General features: G+C 44.0%; 1 protein-coding gene and 1 long non-coding RNA gene across 5 annotated transcripts in view; one reads left to right on the forward strand and one right to left on the reverse strand.

The window, feature by feature from the left end:
• The window catches only part of CLYBL (citramalyl-CoA lyase), a 136,319-nt gene that overhangs the window by 14,885 nt on the left and 99,017 nt on the right, over nucleotides 1-22,417 (reverse strand). For all 3 annotated transcript variants that reach the window (XM_085888551.1, XM_085888552.1, XM_085888553.1), the window contains one exon: nucleotides 1-691. This exon is cut by the window's left edge. In XM_085888551.1, coding sequence (XP_085744677.1) covers nucleotides 596-691 — 96 coding nt within the window. In that variant the 3' untranslated portion in view covers nucleotides 1-595. The remainder of the gene's footprint in view (nucleotides 692-22,417) is intronic.
• LOC147023300 (uncharacterized) overlaps nucleotides 10,399-22,417 on the forward strand; it is a 91,663-nt gene continuing 79,644 nt past the window's right edge. For both annotated transcript variants that reach the window (XR_015060130.1, XR_015060129.1), the window contains exons 1-2: nucleotides 10,399-10,614; nucleotides 16,539-16,641. This is a non-coding gene — a long non-coding RNA (uncharacterized LOC147023300). The remainder of the gene's footprint in view (nucleotides 10,615-16,538; nucleotides 16,642-22,417) is intronic.

Raw genomic sequence — 22,417 nt, forward strand, 5'->3', positions numbered from 1 at the left:
CGGGCTTCTGCCACTCCGTCACTGCCCGGCATGGTAATTAAACCCTAATTAGTGTGCGGCCCAGACTCTGTGACCTGCTCCTCGATTAATAGCCACTGTCAGGCACGGCGGATTCCGGATCAACAATCCAATTTAGCTTTTTTTCTATTCCGCACGGCTGTGTTGCAGAAAAACTGTTTTTAATCCGCCGCAGTCTCCACGGGAAGCAAAAATGCGGGCTTACTGACTGTCTGAGGCAGTAATAGTGTGGTGCATGAAGGAGTTCTTGTGTTGGTGTTCTCTTTTTGATGCCCCCACCCTTTGACATTTCACAACAAAAACGCTTTCCACATACGCTGACAATACCAGAGGGTGTGCAATCCAGAAATACTAATGCTGCACAAATTCTAACATGGATGGCACACAAAAGGTTTTGCCAAATGGTGGTCGAGCGCCGCCTACCGTCAGCAAAACAATTTATTAGTACAAAGCAATTTATTCAAACCCAAACAAGAGAAGTAAGGTGCTGAAGAAAACATTTCTAAATGCTGGTGTGCCTCAATGTAAAACAAGGAGGTGGGACGAAGGTTGCATTGGGGTAGCTCAGTGTGTGTACTCATCGAGCAGCATCGGCCAATGCAAGAGCGAGCACATTCCTGGCTTGCCGCAGTACAGGCATGTCAATCATGCTGCCACGAAAGGTGAAAGCCCCCTAACAGGAGAAAAGAAGGGAAAAGGTCATACAATTGTAAGGAAACAAGACAATATACACATTTATTTACGTATATGACTGCACAGCCGAGGAATGGTTCATCCATACATCCAAAACAAGGCAAAATGGAAAGAAGTAAAATCTAACCCAAACAGAAAACAGCGTAATTTTACATGAACTATGAACACCAATCAATACCCCTTCAATTTAACCCCTAATTGAAATTTCTACAAGCGATTGGAAGGTAACACTACAATGTCATTCGATGCAAAGGATCTTGCATGGTTAAAATGAAGTGAAGTGCAAGTCACATGAAGTAAGAATCATCCCCCCCCCCACCCCACCCACCACCCTCATCCACTGAACGAAGAAGATTTAGTGAAGCATTTTAGTTTTTCTCACACTGACAATTGGAATTCACTTTAGCTGTCTAAAAATAGCAGGTTTATTGAAATTCAAACGATGCTGCTGCCACTAAACAATTCAAAAAACTCATTCCAGAGCAGTGATTTGCCTAAACATATGCCAAGCTTTGAGAAATGCTTCATCTCTGTGATCCTTTAATTCTGATGTGATTACACCAAGCAGTTCTCTTAAAAATAAAAATCTTCAGGTGTAACTATTAGTTACACCTGAAGATTACACGTTATTAGTTACACATCATCCAGAAACACCAAATGAGCAGACTTCCTGACTTAATTATTTTTTTTGATTATTTTCATTAGATTCTTCTTCCTTAGCTTTTTTGTTCTTGTTTGGGTTCGCTTTTTCTTCCTCGATTGTGACTACCACTTTGATCATAGTGGGGAAGCTTGTGCACTCCTGTGACCCGCAGAGCTATACAGGTGGGAATTTTGCTCCTGGTAGGTCTTACCGAGCCAGACAGGTCAATGGGAAAGAGTCAGACGAGGAGTTTGGAATTATTTTTGGGGTTTGGAATTATTTTTTTTAAACCTGGCGAAGTCACCCCCACCTTCACAGTAGTCCTGTGAAAATGGTTTTCCTTTTTTCTGGACAAGGTGTATGGCCCAGCCAGTCTTATTCTTTGTCCTTTTCTCTTCGTCTTTGTCCTTGTCTTCTTCTGTCTCAGTTATTCTGCATCTTTCTTGTCCCTGTGAGATCGGATTAATTCCGTCTCTCTGAAGGGTACTGGAAATAAACATGTTGCAGGTCATGGCCACCTGGTAGTACAGGATCCCATTCCCTTTGGTAATGCTTTGAGAGGCTGATCTATCAACAGGTGTAAAATGTCAAAGTGGTTATACTGCCATAGACATGCATGGAAGTGGTCCGTGCAGCCATTTCCGGTTGTATTTCTGAGGCCATCAGAGTGGCATTGTTACAACAATGTGTTCGCATGAGTTTGTGGGACCCCCATTGAGTATCTTGGACTGGTTTGTGAATTTGTTTGGGGAACTTTGACTGATGTAGTTTTCTTATTCTTCTTCCTCGTTCAGCTTGTGTCCTACTTTTTGATGTTTTATGTGTTTTATGACTAAGAATATGGTTATACATTCTAAGAATAATAGATCCTGCACGTACCAATCCACCAGCTCATTCGCAGCGATGCTTAAATACTTTTAATATTTGTTTCTCCGATGTCAGGAGCTTTCGCTCCAACCTTTCTTCTGAGCAATCCTTTGTTCAGCTTAACTTACCTGACCTGCTGGCTTTGAGTGTCGATTGGACAGTGGCATCCCTTCCGTTTCTTTTAACTAACCTGGTTACATTTTTCATTGACTTAATCACCCTCCTTCGCATGGTCTTGGTATCTATGTGAAGGACTCTTCTTTTAGCTCGCAAAATTTCTCTTGAAAGTGGCTGTCACGAGTTTATGTGTTTCCGCCTTGCTCTCCTGCATTCAACAACATATCTCTTCATTTTGTATAGCTTGCCTTCATTTCCCTCTTGTGCCATGCTCAATGCGATCTCAGACAGCATTGATAGGGCTATATTTCATTCCATCCTTCTGCACACATCATGGTATTTGGTGACTTCAACGTTCACCACAAGGAAAGGCTGGTACACTTTCCTAATACTGACATTCCTGGTATCGATGCCTCTAACTTCTCAATCTCAAAATATCACCCAAATTGTTTCCTCTCCCACTCATATTCCTGACCGTGCCTCTGATGGAAGATACTTGCTTGATCTCTTTTTGTGTTCTAACCCTGATGATTGGGTTGCCGATGTCCTGCCTCCAATTGGTAACTTGGATCATTGCACTGTTTTAGTTTGTGTCTCTTTATCCTCATTCTCAACTCCAGTGCATCCTTTTCATTGCACTGTTTTTCAGTTTGGGAAAGTGGATTGGGATGAATTTCATTCATTTCTTGCTGATGTGCCATGGACCTCAGCTTGGCTGCCAAGGAAATATCCCAATGAATTTTCACTAGTATATTCCATTACATATCTATCAAGTGAAATATATATTCGCAGTATATTCCATCACATATCTATCAAGTGAAGGTTCATTCCCATCCATGGTTCATTCTGGCTTGTGCATCAACAATTGCTCATCACAACCACTATTTAAACAGTTCTATGCGCAAGGGTCTCTGGAGTCCAAATGTCTGTTCTGCAAAGCAAGAAAGGTTCCTTGAGGATGCTAAGCAGCAATATGCAGCTTCTGTAGCTGATTCCATTGCGACTCAGCGACTTGGCTTTCAGGACTTTTGGTAGATTGCCTACGGTGTACTCAACCACAATAAATCTTCTATACCTTCTCTCTTCCATGGACTTGAGGTTGTTACTTTACCTCTGAATAAGGCTAACCTCTTTTCTATTCGCTTTGTTTCTAATTCTACCCTCAATGATCAGGGACATCCTCTTCCTGATTTTCAATATTGTACAGATTCTGATATACCTGTTACATTTATCACTCCAAAAAGGGTTACCAGAATTATTCATACTCCACATGTCTCAAAAACAACTGGTCCAGATGGAATCCCTGTGATTGTATTGAAGATGTGTTGTCCTGACTTGTCATCAATTAGTGCCAATCTATACAACTTGTGCTCGGCTGCTTCGATGTTTTCTTCATCCTGGAAAGTGACTTCTGTTGTTCCTATTTTTTCAAGGGTGCTTCTGGGCCAAATAACGATCGCCCCATCAGCCTGCTTCCTGTAATAAGTAAGGTATTTGAATGCTTCATCAATGAACAACAAAGCCATCTGGAGTGAACTTCTCACTGACTGCCGGTATTGCTTTCGCCATTCCCGCTCTACTAGTGATCTGCTATCCTTAATTAAGGATCATTTCAACAGGGCATTGGAGCTCAAAAGTGAAGCTCGATTAGTTGCTTTGGATATCTCACAAGCCCTTGATAAAGTGTAGCACAAGTATCTGCTCCACAAGCTTCAGTCATATCTCATATGGCGTATCTGGTGTGATGCATTCAATCATTTCAGCTTTCCTTGAAATCACAGGATGAAGGTGGACCTTGAGGGTCAATCTTCTCCTACTTGCTTCATCAAATCTGGTGTTCCACAAGGCTATGTCCTTGGTCCCACTCTGTTCCTTGCTTATGTCAATGATCTTCCTGATAATTGTTTGTCTCAGCTGGCCATGTATGCTGACGACTCCTCACTTTACTGTACATCTGCTGATTCACTCAACACAACTCATAATGAGGTTGGAGTTTCTCTGCACAATGATTTAGAGAATGTGTTGAAGTGCGGGCATGACTGGCTGGTAACCTTCAATGCAAAGAAAACGAAAATGTTATCCATGTCTCGCTACAGAAACAGGCCTTTCCCTTCTGTGCACATGGGGTCTTCAACCTTAACAGAATCATCTGAGCTTTGGTTTCTTGGTCTGGACACCTCCTCTAACCTCTGTTGGGATAAGTACATCTCTGGTATTGCTAAGAGTGCTTCCAAGCGAGTTGGTTATTTCCATAAGACGCAGAGGTATTTACCTCTTGATGCTGTTTTGTACCTGTATAAGACAACTATATGTCCCCTCATGGAGTACTGTTGCCACATTTGGACGGGAGCACCAGATTTTCACTTATCTTTACTTGATAGGCTCCAGAAACACATAGTAAACCTGGTTTGTGCAGAGATGGGTTCAACTCTTCAACCAACTCTTTCACCGTGGGTCAGTTGCCACTCTTGGTCTGTTCTATAGATATTTTCATGGCAAATGTTCTGCTGGACTTTGTAACTCTGTTTATCCTGGACGAGTGTTTGGAGGAAATACTCGGTTTGCCATCTCTGCACACCCATGCACTATAGCTGATCCAAAGTGCAGAATAACAGGCTATGCAGATAGTTTTATCCCTCGTGCAGTCTCACTTTGGAATTCACTTCCTGTAACGTGCTTCCCATTATCCTACGATATACTCAGCTTAAAGAGGAATGTCAATTCCTACTTCTTACATCTTTGAGGTTACATCGCATTTCACCTGACCTCTGCTACTTCCTGTATCTTGGATTTATTCTTATTTTTCTCTTTCTTTTATTTCGTTTTACTTTATCCTTATACCTGTATTTATCTAACCTTCCCTTAGCCCCTTACCTCAAATGGCTTTACACAGGCTTGTTTGGGGTGATTTCCATAACAAAGACAACATCAGCCAAATACTTTAAAACACTGTGTTTTGTTCTTAAAGTCAAAGGCATGTAAATGAAGCTGTGAATATATGTCAGCGACAGGACATGGACATTAGATTATACTGTACACTGTACACCAGTGTACTGTACACCAGGATCCCGACATTTATGGGGGACATTGTTTCAATGAGAAATGGGGAGATAGTTTCTGGGGATCTCCCGACCTGCGAAAAATCTGCGAAAGTCAGGGCAAAATCCACGAAAGTCTGGGTAAAATCTGTAAATGTTGGGGTAAAATCCATGAGTGTTTTGTACCAAGGGGGATAATGTTATCAGTTCGCAGCAGTTCCTGGTTCATGAAAAAGGCCACAAATGGTGACACTAATGAAAAGTTTTTAAAGTTTAAAATGTTTTCGACCACGAATGCACGATTTCAGTTTCATTAAAGACGCTTACAAATAAAAGATCAACAACACCAGGTACCATGTCCAATTTATTGAAGAATGCATTTTAAAGTCTCTTAACCATACCGTACCATACAGCGAAACAAAAATAAAACAACATGATGATGTCCCATTTCAATTTTTTATGAAACAGACACAGCACACATAACTTTGCAACATGATGATGATGATGCTGATGATGAAGATTAAGTGCACTGGGTGTAATAAGTCTTGAAAGCTGATATTACCCCCTGGTCAAGCAACTGGATGAGGGAGGTGGTGTTCAGTGGAAGGAGCATGACCTCAACCTTCAGGTGAGCACTGTACAGGTCCGTGGGGTGGCCAGGAGCATTGTCAAGCAGCAGGAGTACCTTGAACGAAAGGTTCTTTTCTGCCAGGTACCTCTCGACCTGAGGAACGAAACAGTTATGGAACCAGTCCATAAAAAGTTCAGATGTCACCTACACCTTCCTGTGCACCCTCCGGTACACAGGCAGCACCTGCTTCTTTTTGTTATTCAGCACTCGTGGATTCAGGGAATGGTAGAGCATCATGGGCTTTACCATGAAGTCCCCTTCAGTGTTTGCACAGAGGAGAAGGGATACCTGGTAGTTTGCGGCCTTGAAGCCAGTTGATTTGCCCTCGCGCTGGGATAAACATTCTGGTTGGCATCTTTTTCCAAAACAAGCCAATCTCATCAGGGTTAAAGACATGCTCTGGCAGGTACCCCTTCCCCTTGATGAGGCTCACAAATTCTGCAGGGAATGCCTTGGTCACGTCATGGTTCGTGGAGGCACACTCCCCTACGAGATTGACAGTGCGCAAATTTTATCATGCCTTCAAGTGGTAAAACAACCCCCTACTCACTGTAAACGGGCTGTAGGTGCCGCTTGTACCCGTCATGCTCATGCTTGCACCTTCCGTGCCAGAGAGATGGTCTTGCAGGAGCTTCGCCTTCTCCCGTATCAGTGATCCATTTAGAGGCATCCCCTTCTGAGTGTTATCCTCAATCCTTGGAAGCCATTTTCGAAGAATGAAAGGAGCAAGAGGCAACACACAGGTCAGAGAAACGGGACGAGAATGATGGCGATCCAGGACATAGTGTATCGTCTGCGCATTGTTTGTGGGGGATTTTCACGGGTGATGCTATATTCGGCAGCTGATAATAGATATGGTGAGTGATGCCATTGTGTAATTAGTCCGTACATAGCTCGCTGCTAATTACACTAATAGATATGCTGAACATTTCCATTCTCTAACTCACAAGACATGACGTCTTTCCTATTGACAGGCAGATTATGCTGAGCTTTTAATGCTGTTTGATGCTGATGATGATGCTGTTTGTTGCAAGATGGTGATTTACACTTAGATGTGCTGAATGTTTTTATTGTGTAATGTCCATATGTGGCGACCTGGTAATTGCTGGATAAATCAATAGATGCTGTGAGTGTTTTCATTCTGTAGGTAACTCACGGGGGATGGCGTCGCAGTGAATGACGTGGTACACTGGTGAGACAACCCGCAAAACTATGTTTATGCCGCGAAGCTGCAATGCAGTACGTACAGTACTGTATGTTTAAAGTACACATGGTGAGATTCCCCACAAAACTATGTTTATCCCACGAAGCTACAATACATGTACAGGAAGCAGGTCATGTTCGTGGCTCGGGGAAGATATGTTTTAGCGTATGTACAGTATTGTACTGTACATACATCCAGTTGCTTTGTGCGTGGCTCGTGGAAGATATGTTTTAGAACTGTTATGCTCGCAGCTTGTGAAAAAAAAATCACCGCGAAAACCACGAATACGTGGGGCAATTTCCCGCAAATGTAGGAGCATGTCGCAAGTTATCAACTGCGAATACGTGGAACCCGCGAATGTTGGAACCACGAATGTCGGGGTCCAGGTGTACTTTTGAAGGAATATCAATGGACCACTTACAGCTAGTATGTGGGATTTGAAACTGGGATCCCAACATCAGACTCGCTCAGATGGGAACACCAAAACTGCCATTCGTGTTGCTCTAAAAAAGTAATTTCAAAGTGAAAAATCCAAATTACAAACAGTAAACCAGAAAGCATCCCAAAATGCAAAGCCCACCCAAGTCCTCTGTGTACTTGAAATAAACTTGACGAAAACAACAGCTCAAAAAAAAAAAATGTAAAATTTATTAATTACTGGTCTCCATAGCGACTATAATAAAGAGGTTATGAATAGAGGTTGTGTGGGTATAGCTATGTTGCCTATATTACACCTTTGATTGGTCGTAGCACTGACCAATTAATTGGGTATGGCCATTTTCCCCAGCATCGTTCTTCGTGTTTTCGAAGGTGGGCCTAGATGAGCACTCTGGTCCAGAGACAAACAATTAAGAATGAAAATAATTCAATATTAACTAGAACAGTAATCCTCACTATTGTTGAAGAGGGAAGCCACTTTTGCCGAAAAGACATCAATGTGAAAGCCGCCACACTACCTGCATGACTCCATAATTGCTGCTACTAGGCCTTGCCTCCACATACTCTTCTTCGTTGTGGTTAACTGGGCTGCAAGCATAGCGTATTTTCTCGTGTATAAACCGCAGCCATGTATTAACCGCACCCCTGTTTTACATCCTCAAAAAAAAAAAAAAAACTTTTCCGGTTTATTAACAGCACCCATGTTTTTCACTCTCAAAATAAATGAATATATTGATCATTTTATTCTTGGTCTAGATCTAAATACGTTTGTACATTAACTTTGTATGGAACAAAGTGACGGAGGTATCAACATGCTTACTCCCATATCCGCTTAATTTCGTCTAACAGCCTTATTCTCATTTTTAAGAAGTTGAACAGAGAGGAGAGGATACCAAGAAGTTTAAATTTTTCTTTCTTATTTTTTAATATTATAAAGAGGTTTATTTTGTTCCTGGAAAAAGGAATAAAAGGGATTCATACCGGTATCATACATATTTCTTGTGGATTTGTGGCCCTGAAAATGGCCATTTGTGTTTGATGAAGCTTTTCAGCTGAACCGGAGAAAATCCTCGTCAATGCTTTCCTCATCGAAGACAGCACATAACTCCTTGTCTAAATCAGGGCAGAGCAAGTCCGCGTCGCTGTCCACGTCATGGTCACCGTCATTTGCAGCTTCCTCCTCCCAAATGATGCCGTCCTCAATGCCATCCATGTTGGGCAGATGCAGAATTTCAGAAATGCTCGCTTGATGATGTCCGACGGTAGATCATCAGAAGGTCGATCTTTCCCATCCTCCCGCTCTTGGTGTCGGTCTTCTTCCCACTCATTATCCAGTCGGACCAGCAGCGATGTAGCCCCTCCTTGAACAGCTTGTTGATGGACACATTGATGGGCTGCAGGAGCGATGTCATCCTGCCTGAGATGATGATGAGATTGGTGTTGGTCTGACGGAGTAGTGCTTTGGTGTTGGCGGTCTTGTGACAACTCAACGCATCCAGGACTAGCATGCTCCGTCATTGGGAAAGACCGCCATCTGGCCTGCTACACCAGACCGTGTGCACCCAGTCCTGGACAAATCTGTAGAAATTATATCTGTGAATTCCCACTCACGTGGGTCGTACAGTGGTTAGATGAATGCCAGCAGTCTCCCAGTCAACATAATGCTCAGCTAATGTAGTGATGGGAGTAATGGTAAAAATTCAACCAAGATCATGCAGCCAATGCTCCTCAGAATCTGGGTCTAAAATATTGGCAGGAAACACATTACAAAATGTTGATTTTCAACTGATGAAAATACTAAGTCCAGGAAACAAGAAAGTTTGTCTGTGGTGGTTCCACCGAGATGCAGCTAATGTTCCTTGAAACCTGGGTCGAATACACAGGCCTGCGAAGTAAGAAAGTTCGTCTGGTCGACGCGAGTAATCTGCAGGAAGCAAGTTAGAACCGCTGACATAAACGAGGGAAAACGAAGAGAACCAGGAAGAACGAAGAGAAACAAAGGAAGCCAAAAGAATCGAGCAGTACCAGTACTTCTTAAAGCTTCAGTCCCATGGCTCCTCACTCTCGTGAGATTCTTCTCCTTCCTTTTTAAATCCATTTCCTGTCCTCGTAAGGAAAAGTAATCGGGGTTGATTGGTTGTTCCTAGTTTAAAACCACGTCCCGCTATCCAGCGTTTATTTTTTTATGTTGAAGGCTACAGGCATGGAGTAAATAGTCCTCATCGAGGCCAAGCCTTAAATAAAAGAACTACATAGAGAAGTAAGAAAAGAGAGAATAAAGTGAGGAGGGAAAATGAGTGAGTAAGAAAATGTATGATGAAAAGTATATGATGTTTGTTTGCAGGAAAGAGAGATTAAAGCTTGCCCGGTAGCTATAGTTTGAGTGAGACAGAAAGTAAGACTCGCAATCCTGACACGGAGAGTGGAAGATGGTTCCGGGCACCAATTTAATGCTCCTAAGTTAGAACGGTAGTACCAACAAGGGCGGTTTCTGTCATACAATCTACAACCTAAAAAAAAACGGTCTAACCGGATGGGTGTTTTTTTGGAGACACCCATCATCATCATCCTTGCTGGATGGCCGATGGCTCCCTAAAGGAGCTCATCCGCCCTTTGGCAGGTGTTGTTTTTCGTGCTGGCAGGGTGTCAGTCACCCTCCCCACTGGCAAGCCAGTGAGGGGTGTGGGTTTAGTCGCTGACAACCCGACCAAAATAGCGTCAGCATAGCGTTTGCTAGCATAGTGTCAGCATGTAAGGAACAAGCTTGGTGGATTAATTCTGCCTGCACCAGATGTTCATGTCGAAAATGATGCATGTAAAAAGATAGTCACCACTACAAGTCCCTCGTCTATCCACCCCTTCTGCTGCACACGAACAATGATGCCGGCTGGAAATTTGTCTTTTGGCAGTGTCTTCCTCTTGAACACGACATACGAGGGAAGCTTTCCACGTAAGCATATTTGAGGTGGGTGCTCCTTTATTGGACTCTACCTATTGTGAATAATTCTTCTTTTGATGTGAGATCAGGTGTTCTTTTGTGTTTAATGGCGGTTTCAGAGCCGCGAGGCTCTATCTACACCACACACCTAAACTGTGGGAGTCTCCGGGCGTTTCCGAGTGTGACATATTTAATTTCCGCACACGGTTAATAAAACGCTGTACAAACTCTTAACCTGAACTGATTTTCAAAAATTAAATGGTGGAATTGAGCTTAACAGCAGTTCTGACTGCTACAAAAGTGTTCATTTGAAATATAATTGAAATTCAGCATTGATTGTTTTTAAGACCGATTTTTTTTCTATACCCATGTATTAACTGCACCACCAACGTTTACCTTTTTTGCCGATAAAAAAGTGCGGTTACATATCTGTCCATCACAAAGTGTCCTGCAGTTGAACCACGAGTGCAAGCAAAGTTCAACAATTGGTGGTGATTCTTGTCAACAAGTTGACCCATGTTCTGTGGCATGTACTATGGGTTCATTTGTTGCAGCACAGCAATTCCATCCACAATCCAAACACTCTTGCTTTGTGTCTCGACCTTGGGCGATGCTTCAGGGGTCGATTCGAGGTAAAGCAGCAGCCTTGCCTTATTCGTCTTTCTGTACCAATAGCCAGTGTAAGTGGGCCCAAACAAAATGACATTCTCATCAATTTTGTGGGCTCTGTCAATGACGACAAGTCCAGAAAGAAGTTTCCAGTCAATTTTCATGTTGACTTCCTCACCCTTCCCCTTTGTCATTGCCTTTGTTCCCTGCATCATTGAATGATTTGAGCTTCATTTTCCTTAATGTGTCGTTGAGGTCAGTCTTATTTCCCTGCAGTTGGTGTTTACAAAAGGTGACAAATGCATCATCTCCCTTCTGGTGAGCAGTGGTTCAGGACAATGCAAATTTTAGGGGATGCAATGATGCCAGAAGACATGTGAATTAGATCTTCAGCGTGTTCAACTTCTTCATGTATTTTACGTCTTCACACTTTGTCCGGAAGCATTGTCACGATCACCTTGATCCCCTTTGGAACTGCATGGTGAGTCTTTTCTTGAGCTGCTGTGACCATCACGAGTGGAGTGCCAGTCATGGTCTGCATCAAACCTGTTCTTTTGAGTCCTTCCTTTTCTCTCCATCTTAATTTCTCCAAACATAAGGAACAACGAGCTTCAATTCTCTTTGGACTGGCAGGGTGCAGCATGCGGTCCTGTCCAGACAGAAGAGCCGGTCCTGGCAAAAGAGAGAACTGGCGCTCAGGATTGGATACCGGGAAAATAGGCAGACGTCACGTTCATGTCAGAAGCATGTGGTGGCAACAAGTCAGATGGCCAGCTTCAGCCCTATCCTATCCAAACATAGCTATCCCGCTAATCCCTGTATCTAATTTATATTTCCTGCCCCTCCAAACTCTTTGAAACAAATTTATCCCTCCTGGGCCTACTAATCCCTTAAACTCCTGGGTCCACTAATCCCGGGAGGAAGATCAAGGCACGTACGATGACAAAAATGATGAGGTGGCATGGCCCCACAAACCTCACTGGCAGATTATCCCGATGGGGCCATTTACATAAAAGCTCAAACTATCAGATTGCAGACACCAGTTTACATGGACCACATGGTGATCCACCATGGTGCTTTTCACACAGCAAGAACCGCTTTGGAATGCATTGGCAAGATATTTGGGGGTGTCGGGCTTCAAGATATCTTGACAGAGTCAGAGGATGTAGCGCCTGGATCGATGAATGGTGTCATAAATGGTCACCACAATAATGGGAGTATCCATTGTCATAGACTCAAGAGTCATCTTTAACATAGTGTGGAAAATAAGTCGATGCAGCTGATGCACCGCCATAAAGCTGGTGGCATTGTACATGTTTGTGTTGGCATCAACCCGGAGTGGGCCACCAAAATGTTCATATTACCCAAAATTATACAAGAAATTTTGGGCGTGAAGTGTGGGCTAACGTGAAACTTCTGAAAGTGAGATAAATTAGAATAATGATTAGACATATTTTGGCTGCACTTTAAACAATATTTCATCCTCTGCCAAAGAGTGGACCACAAGAATCATTTTCTGAAGGGATATGATGGGCAGGGCATAATGTCTAATCCCTACCCTTACTTCAAATATCACTACAGCTGACTGTTCATGAGAAAGCCAACTGCCTCAATTCTGTGTTAGCTTCCAAATCTTACCTACCCAACTCCTCACTCCTTATATCTACTGTACACGATGCTCTTGTACTCAAATGCTCCTGGATACTGTTTTCCACTTGAGCAGGTGTAGATGTTTCTGGCAAACCTTAACTCTGATTTGGCGACAGGACCAAAAAACATCAGTGGATGTGTCCTGCATCAAAAATCTTCTCTGCTGCTGCATGCAGTCACAAAGCTCGTGAAGAGCAGTACTAGTAGACTGAACTGATCAGGGTGTAACCGGAAAAAAGGAACAGCAGAGGGGGGGGGGGGACACCAACAGCAGGGTTGAAGGCCAAGACAGAGGGAGGCAGACAAACAATGGGGGTGGGGAGGAATGGGGGGAAGGAAAGGATGCTTGGGGTGGACAAGATGGATACAGAAAGAAACTCTTAGGAGGAAAAAATTGGAAATTTGGAAGCAGGAGGGATTGGGGTGGGATTTAGGGGTTGGTGGTGGGGGGGGGAGGTGGGGTTAACAAGGGTAGAAAAAAAAATCATGGTTTTGGACAGGGGACGATCTGAGATGGTGGTGAACAGCTGTCTTGAAGACCTGGAGGGAAGGATGAGATTGAAGAGGATGTGAGAGTTGCACCGCTTTAAAGTGAAAAAAGAAAAGAAGAACAAATGAGTAGAGGTGAGCAGTGGTCATAGATTTAGGTTGTTTCAACAGAAGGGGGTTAATAGTGGACAGTGTATGCCCTGCAGAAACCTACGTTGGGGGGAGGGGGGCGGGTTTACAAAGCACGGAAAGAGCTGAGGGTGCAAGACCAGAAAGGAGGCTCAGCTTCATCGTGGAAGATTCCAATAATTCCAATGCCTGGGTTTCCACGGCATCAAGCTGATAAAGATGCGAGGCAAGGGAGCCAGCATAGAGCAGAGAGCAGTACTCCATCAAGCTGCAGATGAGGGCCTTGTAGGTGGACATGAGCTCAGGAATGCCAAGGAAGGACTTTGCATGACGAAGGATGTCCAGTCGGTGGCTGGCTTTGGAGGTCAACTTTTCAACATGGTTTGCCAAAGAAAGATCTTGATCATTCTCTTTCTGCTCTGTTCACACGATCATTCTCTCTGGGGAAATCTCCGTCTGCCTCAGTTAGACACCATCATTGCAATACACAAACACATGCTGCAAAAACTGATCCTCTCAACTGCAGGCCTATAGCTTGTTTTCATTTATAAGCAAGGTCATGGAATCAATGCAGTTGACATTATATCCTCAGTTTTCTTCAACGGACGAATCTCAGATCATCAGTTCGATTTCATACCCCGTCAGGCTACCTTGTGCATGCTCCATCTTTCTACTCCCCCAACAATGGATGGAGGTCCACAATCTCAGCCATGAAATCAGGGTCATCTCTCTGGGCATATCTCGAACATTTGATGCAGTCTGGTACCCCACCTTGATCTCTAAACTCCCTGATTTTGGCATCCAAGACTACCTCCTCTTATGTATCCCTTACTTCCTACACTCTCGTATTTAGCGTGCAGCTCTTAACAGGATCGTCTACCTGTCAAGGCCGGAATGATGCAAGTCAGTGTCTTGGGCCCAGTCATCATTTCCTCATCTTCGTCAATGATCTTTCTGATTCCTTGGAAAATCCTGCCCATCTTTTTACTGACGACTCCACCAACTGCTGTATCATTTCTTATCCTTCAGACAGGCAGGAAGCAGCTTCTTCCCTCTCTGCAGACATTGATAGAATCACGAGCTGGTCCAACACTTGGAATATGTCTTTCAACCCTTACAAATCTCACACACTCACCCTATCACTCCAAACGGACCGTCTGGCAAACCCTCGTATCTCCACTGGCCTGAAAAAGTATTCACCCCCTCCAAAGTTTTCACATTTTGATGCCACCTGAGATTATTGCATGATGCTTTCAAATCAAACTTAATATATATATATAGTCTTCACAAAGTACTCCACAATTATAAAGATAAAAAATGCAGATAAAATTTTAATAAGATACATTAACAGAGAAAATCAGATGATTCTCAGTCGCAGAAGCATTCAAACGCTTTGTCTAAATAACCCGAAATCACTTCAGGAGCAAATTATTCATTTGAAAGGTTACAAAATAAGTGTAATAGGTTTCAACTGTATGTAATCAGTGGTTTAACTTAAAAATTTAGCTCCACCACTTATATCTAAGGAGATTTAAGGTACAACTCACTTGTCAACCAACAAGGAAAACATGAAGACCAAGGAGCTTTCCAAAGAAGTCAGACATAAAGTGGTGGAGAAGCACCGTTCAGGAGAAGGTTATAAGAAGATTTCAGTCACTCATTATCCCTTTGAGTACAGTGAAATCCATCATTAAGAAGTGGAAGATGTTTTATACCACCCAGACTCTACCCAGATCAGGTCACCCATCCAAACACAGCAGCCAGGCAAGCAGGAAACAGGTTCGTGAGGTCACTGTAACTCCAACCATGACTTTGAAAGATCTGCAAGGCTCCATATCCAGAATGGGGGTCAGTGTTCATCAATCAACTATTTGTCGTTGTTTTGACAAAACTGACCACTATGGACAGGTGGAGGGAAAGAAGCCATTCCTGAAAAAGATGTATTTAAAAGCTCATATGGAGTTTTAGGAAAAGCATGTTAATGACACTGCAGACATGTGGAGAAAAGCTTTGTGGTCAGACGAGATAGAAATTGTACTTTTTGGTCTAAATTAAAAGCACTACATCTGGTGCAAGCTTGACATTGCACATTGCCCAGTCAACACCATCCCTACTGTCAAGCATGATGGTAGCATCATGTTATGGGGCTGTTTTTAATCAGCAGAAACTGGCAAGCTTGTCAGGATAGAAGGGACAATGGACAGTGCAAAGTACAGGAGAATCCTTGATGAAAACCTGGTCAAGTCAGCCATGAACCCGAAAGTGGATAGATTCACATTTCAGCAGGACAATGATCTGAAGCACAAAGCTAAAGCCACACTATAGTGGCTGAATAAGAAGAAAATAAATGTTCTTGAGTGGCCCAGTCAAAGTCCTGACTTGAACCCAATTGCAGATTTATGGTGAGACTTGATTGCAGTCCATCGACAATTCCCATCAAACTTGGCAGAACTTGGAATAATTTTCACGTGAAGAATGGGCAAATATTTCACCATATCACTGTGCCTATCTGGTACAGACCAACCCAAAAAGACACATAGCAGTCATTTGTGCAAAAGGTGCTTCCACCAAGTCCTGACCTCAATTGCTGCATACTTGCAGCTGCCTGGTTTGCTGTTGCTGTTGCCTGGTTTGCAGCTGCCAGGTTTCAATTGCAATTGCTGCCTGGTTCCCCTGCCTCACACCTTTGAGGGTGGAGGAGTTGCAGCTGAAACACAAATCCTATCCAGGTTCTCTTCTAATTAACCTTTGCTCTTTACTTATTCAGGTTCCTTCTGATGACTCAAATGCAGTATTTGGTCTTCAGTTTGATTATGTTTGTAGCATATCCTAATGCTGTGTGGACTGTGCTTCTCTGCTGATGGACCTCTGGTAGGTTGTTCCTGTTGCTGTGTTAGAGCCAGGGGAGTATCTGCTGAAACCTATCTATCCATGTTCTTCCTGACATCTTTGTTTTGTTCCTTTCACATTTCTTTCTACTTTTTCACATTTCTCTTTATTCAGTCTAATTCTTGCTTTTACTTTCATTTTATCTATTTTACTATTTATTTCTCTTTCTTTATCTATCTGTTTAGGAGAAGTGAATACTTGCAGAAATTTTTCTGCAATGCTCACAAGGCTGCACCTGCATGGATTTGAGGGTAGAGGAGTTGCAGCTGAAACCCAAATCTGATCCAGGTTCCTCCTGATAACTCCATCTTTGCTCTTTACTTATTCTAGTTCCTTCTGATGACTCCAATGCAGTATTTAGTCTTCCATTTTTTATTTATTTTTATTTTTATACCTTGTCGAGGCTTGTATGAGAGATAACACACAACACACATCAAGGGGGGGGGGCATGAGACAAAAGGGGCGGGAGTGGGAAGGACAAAACAGTTGGGAACAGCGACATTATATCTAATGGAAGTGACAGGGATTGGTCGGGGAACGTGGGGTATACAAGATGGACATACAGGGACTTTCAGGAAGGAAAGCAGGGAATTTGAAGGAGGTGGGTTTGGGGTGGATTAACGGGGGTAGAAAAGATCGAGGATTTGGATGGGGGACGATAATAGGTGGTGGTGAACATCTGTTTTGAAGGCCTGGAGGGAAGAATGGGATTGAACAAAGTGAGGGAGTTTATTCCAAAGGTGGGGAAAAAGAGGAATGAAACAGTGAAGGTGAGCAGTGATTCGTGATTTTGGTAGTTTTACCAGAAGGGGGTTGTTGGCGGACCTTGAGCACCCTGTGGAAATATGGTGGGGACACATCGTAGACAGAGCAGGGGGGATGAGACCGGAGAGGAGAGGGTACAAGACAGAAAGACCACCGACCTGCCTGCGGTGACAGTGAGAGGCCCAAAGACGCGGGAGATACCTCATCGCGGGAGATACCAATGATTCGAAATGCCTTGGTTTCCACAGCGTGAAGCCGAGAAAGGTGAGAGGCAGGAGCACCAGCCCAGAGAGGAGAGCAGTACTCCATCAGGCTGCGGACGAAAGCTTTGTATGTGGTCAGGAGCTCAGGTGGGCCGAGGAAGGATTTTGCACGATGGAGGATTCCTAGTCGGCGATTGGCTTTGGAGGCCAGGTTGGAAATGTGCCTTTCCCAGGAAAAATCATGGCAGACAGTGAGACCCCGAAGCTTGCAAGAAAGGACTTCTTCCAGAGGATTGTTGAGAAAGTGGATATGGGGGCGGGGGGGGGGGGGTGGGTGGTTCCAAACGGTCCTTTCGGAGAGACATTGTGAGAGTGTGAGATTTGTCAGGATTGAAAGACATGTTCCACGCATTGGACCAGTTTGTGATTTTACCCAGATCTGCAGAGAGCGAAGAAGCTGCTACTTACTGGTCTGAGGGATGACAGATGGTACGGCAGAGGGTGGACTCATCAGCGAAGAGATAAAGACGATTTTACAGAGTCGCAGAGATCATTGATGAAATCTAGAAAAAGAACAGGGCCCAGAACGCTGCCTTAAGGAACTCCAGCCTGGTCAGGAAGAAGGGATGAAATAACTCCATTTAAGGCCACTCATTGACTGCGACAGTAGAGGAAGTCTGCGAGCCATGAGTGGATCTGCAATTTGATCTGCAACCAGTGAATTTTCATTTGTACATGTTTTTGCAGGTATACCTGATATGTAGCCTCCAACTATAACAGTGTTTCGTTTGTTGATCTCTTTAGTTATGAATAAAAAAGTTCATTTGGAAAAATTGTTTCTACATAATTCGCAATTTATTTAAATGTAGCATGATTGGTGGGAGTGAATACCTTTGATGGCCGTTGTACTTCCAAAAACAAACCACTTAAATGGGTTAAATCACTCAAATTTTTGGGCCTCACCATCAGCAATGATCTTTGCATACACAGCCATTTCATGCATGCGTACACCAGCCATTTCATGACAGGCCAACCTCGCACTCGCACTTATACTCTGCTGTTGGCGTTTCCCCCTTTCCCCTGTTGTTCCCTTCCATTCTGCCCCAGCTCTTCTACAAGCCTCAATAATGTATGGAAAAAAAAGAGAGATTCCTCGCTCGGTTCAGATGCGCTCCTTGTCCTACTGACGTGATAGCATCTTGACATCATTTGTATAGAAATATTTGGATGCGTACGCAGCCATTTCATGACAGATGTTTTGAAATCACTGATCATTTTGTAAACTTCTTGCGAAATAGATACTCTTCAGTGGCCGAAAGACATAAAAATAGCAAGTTGACAAGCCAGAACTTTATGGGGGACGATTAAGAACTTTGCAATGCATCTCTGATAGAATAGTAATGGTCATATTTTCCATGTCAGGGTGAGAATTCTTGTAAAGTTGTCACATAAGAAAAACAAGATACCCGGCCCTCATTTGACTATTGTCTCACTTCATTGTGTTACAACTTCTTATAGTCCTGTGCATTGATGGTTTCCCATATTCAAGAAAATGCATAGAAATGAAACCAATATGGTTACAAAACTTACGACTCTTCTTTTATTTCTAGTAAAGCACTTTGAGATTCCTCAAAAGAATGACGAGCCCTCATTCTAAAAATGAAGAGCCCCTTCTATAAAGGAAAGAAACATGAATGATTTATTAAAAGCACTGTTGCCATCAGCTTTCTTTCAGCTAATGGTGGAACCACGACCGGATTTAAGGGTGGCCAGGTGGGGCCATGGCCCCAGGGCCCCCACATTTCGGGGCCCCCCACAATTTCGATGACATTTTGAAAATCCCTTGAAAATGTGCTTCTAAAGTTTTATTGTCGGTGAATGAAGATTGTAAACTCTTTGTAAGGATATCTTTTCAAAATTGTCTGTCATTGTGAGGGTTCTTTTCAAGCTTTGGCTTTTTCAAGCCGTTTCTTCCACGGTCCACAGAACGGATACAACATGGTCAAAAATTCCCGGAGCAAGCCTCGGGCATTGGGGGCCCGCATTCGGATCCTTTTTTTGGATCGATCATCGATGCTTCGGATGGTTGAGCATGGCCAACTAACAACGGCACTGCCCGCCAGAGCACAGCAAGCACAGATGGAATATAGAGGTCCAGCCAGAGGAGAGGTGAAAAGGTGAAAGTCGATGTGGTAAAACTAGGCCAGGCCAGCACAGCACTCGGCCAGCAGGGGTAGTATTGTGCACACTGAAACTGCGGCTGGCAGGGAATGCTGTCAGTACCCTGCTTACTGGCGCACACAGCACAGTAACACGGTGTGACTTTCTATGTTCCAGGTTTGTGAAACATACTTGTTAGAAAGTCTTTGCTGTTTCACCATATATATGAACGTTTGGTACTCTTGTGCCCATGAATGTATCATGCAATTTATGAATACCATGTTGGTGTAGTGCAAGCCTGTAATTCTTACTTTCTTGGCGTTTTCCCACCGGATATGGTAAGAGCTTCCGGTTTTTTGTCGGTTGGTGTAAGTGAACCATCGCCATATTGTCTTTGCTCGCTGAGCGAGACTTTCGTTATTCGTGCCATTATATTAATAAACATTGTGCAGAAAGGGAACTTCGGTGTCTCGTCTCATCCAAACCGTTTGATCACGGTATTTTCCTGGATCCGCTGTTCATCGTTATCCTCCATATTAGCAGACTTACCGTAGGTTACCAGAAACTACTTTTCAATACTTGCTTTTCGTGATTCTGGTACGTCCCATGTGCACTCTGACGATATCTCGGTTACTCGGTACCTACCAGCTGCAGAAACCACAATGAGCGGCTTCGGTGATGACAGGCACAAATCCAGGGCTCCACGGAAATATGACAGTGGTGCTCAAAAGCGGAAACGTTCCAAGGAAAAAGATGAAAGACACAAGGCCGTCGTCGACAAGACCCAGAAAATCTCAGAGTTTTTCACTCCTGCACAAACAGGCGATTCATCCATGACAGAGGCTGGAACACCAACAGAGACAGAACAAGCGGATTTGGCAACGCAACCCCAGCGTCAGGATTTGCTCAACATCTCGGAAGGTTCCACCGATGAAGAACATGCATCAGATGAAGAAGCGTGAGTTATACTGACTGATCATGGACCTGGCTTTGCCAATGACATTGGATGTTGGCCTCCTGAGCGACCGTCGTCAGAGATGATCAACTACTGGGCATCATGAGACTTGGAGCGCCTGCAGAATTTGACTGGTCCCTTTGATTCATCCATACAGTTTGTTGAAGGTAGGAAATGCTGCTGCTCCAAGAATCTTTTTTACCGTAGACTACAAAATTGAGAGTCCGTGAAAAGGTCCTGGCTTTGCTTCTCCACATCAACCGGAAAACTGTACTGCATCGCTTACAAGCTCTTTGGAGGCGCTACTGCCCTGGACGGGAAAGGATTCAATGATTGGAAGCATGCCAGTCGTTCTATCGAGGTGCATGAGCGTTCGCATGTACATTGTGCGAATATCATCCGCTTGTCAGACAGAGCAACATCCGCAGGTCGTGTGGACACTGAACTCGTCAAACAGGTGAGTGAGATTGCGTCCTACTGGAGGGAGGTGCTAAAACGAAGTGTGAGCGTGATATCATTTCTCGCTGAGCATGGTCTGGCGTTCCGTGGATCGGATGAAATTGTTGGGTCACGGACGAATGGTAACTACCTTGGTTTAATGGAATTACTTGCGGAATACGATCCATTTCTGGCGCAGCACATTCAGAAATATGCCAAGCAAGGTAGTGGCTACACCAACTACTTATCATCTATGACGTGAAGAGTTAGTCTCCATCATCGGAAAATCTGTTCTGGATAACATCGTCGCTCGTGTGAAAGAGGCAAAATACTTCTCTGTGTCAGTCGATTCTACTGCTGACATAAGCCACATCGACCAGCTCACAGTTATTCTACGATACATCGAGAACGAGCCTCCAGTGGAGTGTTTCATGACCTTTCTGAGCAACACAGGACACACTGGACTCCAGCAAGCGACGGCATTACTGGATTTTTTGAAAGCCACTGGATTGGACATCGCTAACTGCCGAGGACAATCTTACGATAACGCATCTAATATGAGTGGCCGATACAATGGGATGCAGGGAATGATCCAACAGGAGAACCCTCTCGTAATATTTGTGCCATGCGTGACGCACTCACGGAACTTAGTCGGTCAGTCGGCCGTGGGATGGTTTAGACCTGCAGCAGCATTCTTTGAATTTGTGGAACAAGCGTATGTATTTTTTACAGCTTCCACGTCGCGCTACGCCAGATTATTTGATGCCGTGAAAGCCAAAGGTCTGCAAGTACCAAAGCGCCTCAGCGACACTCGCTGGTCGGCTCATTCTGATGCAACCCGAGCTCTTCTAGACGGTTACAGCGAAATCATGGATGTCCTCGATGAAATCGCAAACGATGAACAACTGAATAGTGAAACGAGAAACACTGCAGAGGCACTTCACCAAACGATGTGCATGCTCGAGATAGGGTTCTATGCTGGTTTCTGGTCTACTGTCCTTGGTATATTTGATCGTACGAGTAAAACCCTTCAGTCGTAAGCTACCGATCTCAACACAGCCGTGCAGCTCCTCAAGTCACTGGCGAGCTTCGTGCAGTCATTACGCGATCAGTTTGATACATTCGTTGTTGACGGAGTGGAGCGATCAGGTACGGAGGAATTCACTCGCGGCGTAATGTCCGCCTCGCTCCCTTGGACTACGGACACACTCCAGAAGTAGAACGAGACGCCAAGGAGTCCTTTCGCATCAGTGGATACGTTGCAGTGATCGACGTACTGCTGTCGCAGTTGGAAAAGCGTACAAACGCTTACAGCGAGATGAGCAACAGATTTGGATTCCTGCGTGCTCTTGTTCAACTCGAAGTGGAGCAGATTTGAGAGTCATGCTCGAAGCTCGTCGAGCTGTATCGGGAAGATCTATCACCTGACCTCACGGAAGAAATGATTCAGTTTCAAGGCATGATGAAGGAGTCCGAGCCAGACTCGGGCCGTACTGAACTCGAGATGTACAGTTTTCTCATCGAGCGAAAACTCACCGATACT

The sequence above is a fragment of the Eptatretus burgeri genome, chromosome 7, assembly GCF_056783735.1.
Source record: "Eptatretus burgeri isolate ZD-2024b chromosome 7, Ebu_testis_v1, whole genome shotgun sequence".
Taxonomy (NCBI): Eukaryota; Metazoa; Chordata; class Myxini; order Myxiniformes; family Myxinidae; genus Eptatretus; species Eptatretus burgeri.